We start from the raw sequence: 6,337 nt of genomic DNA, 5'->3' as shown, positions 1-6,337 counted from the left end.
AGCTTGATTGGTAGGAGTCCTGTCACTCATGCAAGGAGTAGAGGCAGGAGGATCAGATGTTCAAGGTTATCCTCAGGTAGAGAATTTGATACTACCCTGGGATACATGAGACCTTGCCTCAAAAAGACAAAACCAAACCAACTAAACAAAAAATGCACACACACACACACAAAACCCTGTTTCTTACACAGGAGTGAAAGGAACGGGGAGATCAGAAACCTGTTTGTAGTGTTGGGGAGAAGACAACCCACTCAGAAGTGCTCGCCACACCAGCACTGAAGCCTGAAGCTTGCAATGCAGCATACACATGAAAGCAGGCTCAGCGGCACAGCCTGCAGCAATCCTAGTGCTGACAGGAAGCCCTTCAGGGCTTGCCAGCCAGAGTCTAGCTGAAATGGCAAGCTACAGGTTTAAAGAGAAACTGTCTAATAAAAATGGGAGGTAGCATGAAGTCAGCCTGTGGCTTCCACATGTATGTGTGCACATCTACACTCAATACATGTACAAATATATAAACCACATACACATTTGGCAGCTATTGGAATGATTCAGCTAAAAACTGATACCATGGGAAATGTGTGATGGGGTGGGCAGATGTGTCAAGGAACTCTCCTACACAATACTTGGTAACTGGAACCTGCCAGAGGTCTCAGGAGGCGGCAGAGGACCAGTCCTCGATTCAGGGAAGGCTGTTCTCTTTGATGGTGAAGGAGAAAGGGGACACCTGCTTAGCTGACCAGAGTAAACCAATAAACCCTGGTGGTCAACAGGGTGACAGACAGCCCAGGCAGGGTGCTCTCCTGTCCTAGAGGTAACAGCCTGGGAACCTATCAAACACCATTTTGATTAAGCGACACCACCAAAAAGACATAAAAAATTATTTTATTTTGGTGTGTATGTCTGAGGACACAGATGCTATAGCACATGATGGTTCTGTTCTCTCCTTCCACCATGTGGGTCTTGGGGGCATGAATTCAGGTTGTCATCCTTGGCAGCAAGTCCTTAAACCTGCTGAACCTTCTTTCTAGTCCCAATAATGGAGGTATTAAAAGGTACCCATGATCCAGTACCATGCGATGGAACACAACATCGCTTCTACCCCTGCCCACAGGATTAAGCCGAACCAGCTCTCATGGAAACATGAGGTAGGCTCTCACTATGTAGCCTGGGCTGGCCTTGAATTTAAGGCTGTTCTATCTCAGACGGCCACATGCTAGGATTAATCTAATACCATGTATCTGGCTCTAGGGCTTATGCTCTGCCACTGAGCCAGATTCACAATCCCTAGGACGTTTTTACATTGTAGCACAGTCTGCCCTTGATCTTACTGGGATCCTTATGCCTCAGCTTTCTACTGCAGGGACTCCTGCTGTGAGCCATTACACTTGGCCAGGTTTTAAATTCTTAACTCCCCAAACAAATGTGTTAGCATACTTTTCCCCCCCCCTTTCTTAATTTTCTTTTTTTCCCCTTCAAGACAGGGTTTCTCTGTAGTTCTGGCTATCTTGGAACTCAATCTGTAGACTAGGCTGGCCCTGAACTCAGAGATCCACCTGCCTCTGGCTTCTGAGGGCCAGAATTAAAGGTGTGGCCACCACCACCTTGCAATATGATGGTAGGAGGATCTAAACTTCAAAGTCATTTTTGGTCACAGAATGAGTTTTCCTATATACAAAACTCTAGTCATTAAAAATCTGTGGGCTGTCAAAAGCTCAAGGTATTTGCTGCTAAGCCTGAATTCCACGTAGGAGAGAACCGACTCCTGAAAGGTGTCCTCTGAACTCCCCACATTCACCACAGCATTGCCCCACTAGACAGTAATATTAACAATAAAATGAACTCCACAAAATACGGATTAATGGGCTTCACAAATAAAAGCCACACTTCGTTTGTTTTTGGAGACAGGGTTTCTCTGTGTAGCACTGGCAGTCCCCATACTCAGAGATCTGTCTGCCTCTGCTTCCTGACTGCTGGGATTAAAGGCATGTGGCATCGTACCTAGCTAAAAACCAATTGTTAATGTTAACAGAAAATAATTGTTCCTAGGCTCAAAGTCTGAGCTACGTGAATCTCCAGACTGTCCACAACCATCAAGGCACCATTTACAGATGTCTTCTTACAAAAGCCCTGAATATGAAGAACTTATGTCGTATGGGGAATGGGCCCATGTTGGCTGGCACTGTGTACTAGAGGCTTGCTGTATTTGCACTGAATCCAGACGCGGTACATGGTCAGCTGTTTCCCTCGATTCACCTGCAAGCGGCGATCCACCAGGTTCTGTACCTTTTCCAGACCCGCAGCAGTGAAGAGTGCATCCAGCTCATCTGGTTTGAAAAGAACAGATGTTTACAGATGTTCCTCTGGAGAAAGGATAGTTTTCTAGTGACTGTCCATGTTAAATGGAGCCTTGAGACAGCACAGTCACTGTGCTTTTTAAGAGGCCTTATTAGCCTTGGCCTTTTAAAATGTAGTGACAATTTGGCAATGACAGGTCCAAGTTTGGGCACCAAAGTCTCTGAGGAAGGCCTACAAGAGGGAGGAGTTTTAAGAAGGTGATGCCTTCTTGGGCCTCTCACTGGCCTGGAACTAAGTGGTTAGAATGGCTTGTCAGTAAGCCCCAGGGATCCTTGTCTCTGCTTTCCCAGTGCTGAGGGTTCAGGTTTTAAAGCCCTGAGGTCTACAGAGTTTCATGTGGAATGAAAGAGAGGGTTCAGCAGTTAAGAGCACTGGCTGCTCTTCCAGAGGACCCAAGTTCAATTCCCAGCACCAGCAAGGTGGCTCAGAACCACCTACAACTCTAGTTCCAGGAGCTCCAATATTCTCCTCTCGTCTCTAAGGGCACTAGGCATGCACATGGTACACAGACATATATGCAGGCAAATATTCAAACACATAAAATAGAAAATAAATCTTAAAAAAATGTTGTACAGTCAGGTGGTGGCAGTGCACCCCTTTAATCGCAGCACTCAAAAGACAGAGTCAGGCAGATTTCAGAGTTTGAGGCCACTCTGGTCTAGAATTGAGTTCTAGGACAGACAGGGCCACACAGAGCGAAACCCTGCCTCAAAAAACCAAGGATAGGATTTTACATGCCAAAATATCAAAACCAACCAACCAACCAACCAAAACAAAATAAAAACATAAAAAGTGGGTGAAGGGAAGCCTACATATATATACTAGTAGTTGGCAGGGGGAAGCAGGAGGACTGCAAGTTCACAGTTAGTGTGGGCTACACTGAGAGACTTGGCTTCAAACAAAGCAACCACTCCCAAACCAAAAACTATGTGCACAAACTGACAGACGCGTATGCCAACACAACGTCTTACAGGACAACCTTCAATGTTACATAGCCAATGTCTCAAAGTATATGACCTGATAAAGGGCCCAACAATAGTCCTAAAGTGCTGGAGGGTGAAGCCTGTGAACAGGGCCGACAGCGGAGATGGTCCAGGGCGCACTTCCCCTGGACACAGCTGCACTTGAAACACAGGCTGCTACAGAGAGCAAATCAGACTATGCTGAGACTCGCAGAAAGGGCAAGTTCCCACTTTGGACAAAGCCACAGAAGTGAGAGAAATGCAGCTCATTCAGTCAGCATGTGTTTGGGGGTGGGGGGTTGGGGCTGCTGCTGTGCATACAAATGCTAAACTCTGAACCCCATGATCTGGTTACAAGACTCATGAGCACATTCTCACTTACACCAAATGCTGTATAAACCCTGATCTCCAGTGTAAAGCTATTGGTTAAATAAAGGTGGAGAACAGAGGTAGGCAGGCCTTCAACTACTGGGCTGGGTGGTTGCAGGTAGAGGGGCAGAGAGACAGCAACAGAGACAGGGATAGGGACAAGAACGGGGGAGGGGGGGTGCAGGGGGGAGGAGGTAGGGAGAGAATATGAATGAAAATCAGAGAGGAGAAAGAGGAACGAAGGACAGAGAGAGGAGGAGACCTCCATGAGAGGAGATGGATCATGAGCACACAGACAGAGGTGCATCCTGGGGACAAGCTGACGGAACAATGGCAGGACAGAGGTGCATCCTGGGGACAGGCTGACGGAACAATGGCAGGACAGAGGTGCATCCTGGGGACAGGCTGATGGAACAATGGCAGCCCAGGCTCAAAACAAGTAACCTGGGGAGGGTAGCTGGGATACAGAAAAACAGATTAGGGCTGGAGAGATGGCTCAGTGGTTAGGAGCACTGACTGCTCTTGCAGAGGTCCTGAGTTCAATTCCCAGCACCCATATGGCAGCTCACAACCATCTGTAATGGGATCTGATGCCCTCTTCTGGTGTGTCTGAAGACAGCTACAGTGTACTCACATACATGAAATAAATAAATAAATCTAAAGAAAAACAGATTAGGGGTAATTGTCTAGTAATTGTGAATTGCCTAAGCTGATTAAATAATCGACAGGACTATGTCATGATTACTGGGGTGGGGGTGACGGCTCATATTAAGAACTTACAGAGTCATCAAACACCAATTACACCAAGAAGCATGAGCCAGAGCTGTCTGGGGAAAGTGACAGCCCAGGGTAGCTCACGGGCAGTGTGTGAGGAGAAAGGCAGGAGGCCAGGTGACTGAGAAAGGGCAGGTGACTGTCTACCTGACCTGCAGACACTGCCTTTAGCACTAAGAAGATCATCATTTTCATACCTTGTGTGAAGAAGTAAACTCTGGTGCCATCACCTCTCACATAGAAGTTTCCAGACAGACACTGACCTGCAGTTACACAACAAAAACAGATATATTAATACCCTTGAAAAACAAAAGGGTCGCAAGGTGGTGGTGCTGCACGCCTTTAATCCCAGCACTTGGCAGGCAGAGGCAGGCGGATTTCTGAGTTCGAGGCCAGCCTGGTCTACAGAGTGAGTGCCAGGACAGCCAAGGCTACACAGAGAAACCCTGTCTCGAAAAACCAAAAAAGAAAAACAAAAGGGATGACAGGCAGTGGTGGTGCATGCCTTTAATCCCAGCACTTGAGGGCAAGCGGATCTCTGTGAATTTGAGGCTAGCCTGGTCTACAGAGAGAGTTCCAGAAAACCTGCATATTGAAAAACTAAACCAAATGTGACGGTTTGTATGTGCTTGGCCCAGGGAGTGGCACTATTAGGAAGTGTGGCCTTGTTGGAGTAGGTGTGTCACTGGGTGTGGGCTTTAAGACTCTCATCCTAGCTGCCTGGAAGTCAGTATTCTGCTAGCAGCTTTCACATGAAGATGTAGAATTCTCAGCTCAGCCTGCACCATGCCTACCTGGATGCTGCCATGATCCTGCCTTGATGATAATGGACTGAACCTCTGAATCTGTAAGCTAGCCCCAATTAAATGTTGTCCTTTAAGACTTGTCTTGGTCCTGGTGTCTATTTGCAGCAGTAAAACCCAAACTAAGATACCAAACAACAACAACAAAAAAGATTTATTATTTTTTAAGCTTCTGTATATAAGCTTGTGCCTGAGTGATTTATGTGCAGCCTGGAGCTCCTGCGGTCCCAGGATGTCAGATTCCCTGGAATTGTGAGACATGGGAAGTTGTGAGCTGTCCAGTGTGGGTGCTTGGAATTGAACCCAGGTCCTGTGCAAGAGCAGTAAATGCTCTTAACTGCTGAGACCTCTCTCCAGTCCTTAGAGTACTTTGAATTCCATCATTTAACAAATGTGCAACAGGCTATGTGTGGTGGTTCACACTTATAATCCCAGCATGAGGAGGCCCAGCAAGGAGGGCTGGCATTGAGTTTCAGGCCATCTATGCCATAGAGTGGGACTCTATCTCAACCCTCCTCATACCCGGACACCAAGCACCTTCCCCTCAACAACAGGCATTCACATCAGATATGCATTTTGGTGACAGGTGACACTTCAAAGGAACTCGCAACTTCTTACAAAGGAACAGCACTTCAGCAAAGAGCAGCATGGGAAAACAAACTGTCAGTATCCAACAACACATGTGATTCTGAGCTGAGCTCCAGGCTGCACCACCACCACCACCCACTCAGCCTACAAATTCTGTTCAAAGAGAAACAAGAATCAGTGAAACTGACTCTCAACTAAACTGGCCCATGCTGGCCACAAGCACACCCCCGTGAGAACTCACACAGTTTTTCTGTGGACAGGCATCCCTTCTGCTCACCCCTCCAGTTTTACAACCTGCATGTAATCCCCACACGTTCCTAACAGTTCACATGTAACAGCACGTAATCCCCAGATGTTCCTAACAGTTCACATACAACAGCATGTAATCCCCTACACATTCCTAACAGTTCACATACAACCTGCATGTAATCCCCTACACGTTCCTAACAGTTCACATATAACAGCATGTAATCCCCTACACGTTCC

General features: G+C 46.9%; 1 protein-coding gene across 1 annotated transcript in view; it reads right to left on the bottom strand.

Annotated features, from left to right (window-relative positions):
* Positions 1-864: 864 nt before the first annotated feature.
* Mettl2a (methyltransferase like 2A) overlaps positions 865-6,337 on the bottom strand; it is a 16,660-nt gene continuing 11,187 nt past the window's right edge. Inside the window, exons 8-9 of the mRNA XM_028780542.1 lie at positions 4,658-4,723; positions 865-2,324 (exon numbers count right to left, since the gene is read on the bottom strand). Coding sequence (XP_028636375.1) covers positions 2,143-2,324; positions 4,658-4,723 — 248 coding nt within the window. The 3' untranslated portion in view covers positions 865-2,142. The remainder of the gene's footprint in view (positions 2,325-4,657; positions 4,724-6,337) is intronic.

This window comes from Grammomys surdaster, unplaced genomic scaffold (genome assembly GCF_004785775.1).
Source record: "Grammomys surdaster isolate TR1022 unplaced genomic scaffold, NIH_TR_1.0 371, whole genome shotgun sequence".
Taxonomy (NCBI): Eukaryota; Metazoa; Chordata; class Mammalia; order Rodentia; family Muridae; genus Grammomys; species Grammomys surdaster.
Note: the sequence above shows the minus strand (reverse complement) of the source record. Positions and strands in the feature narration are given on the sequence as shown.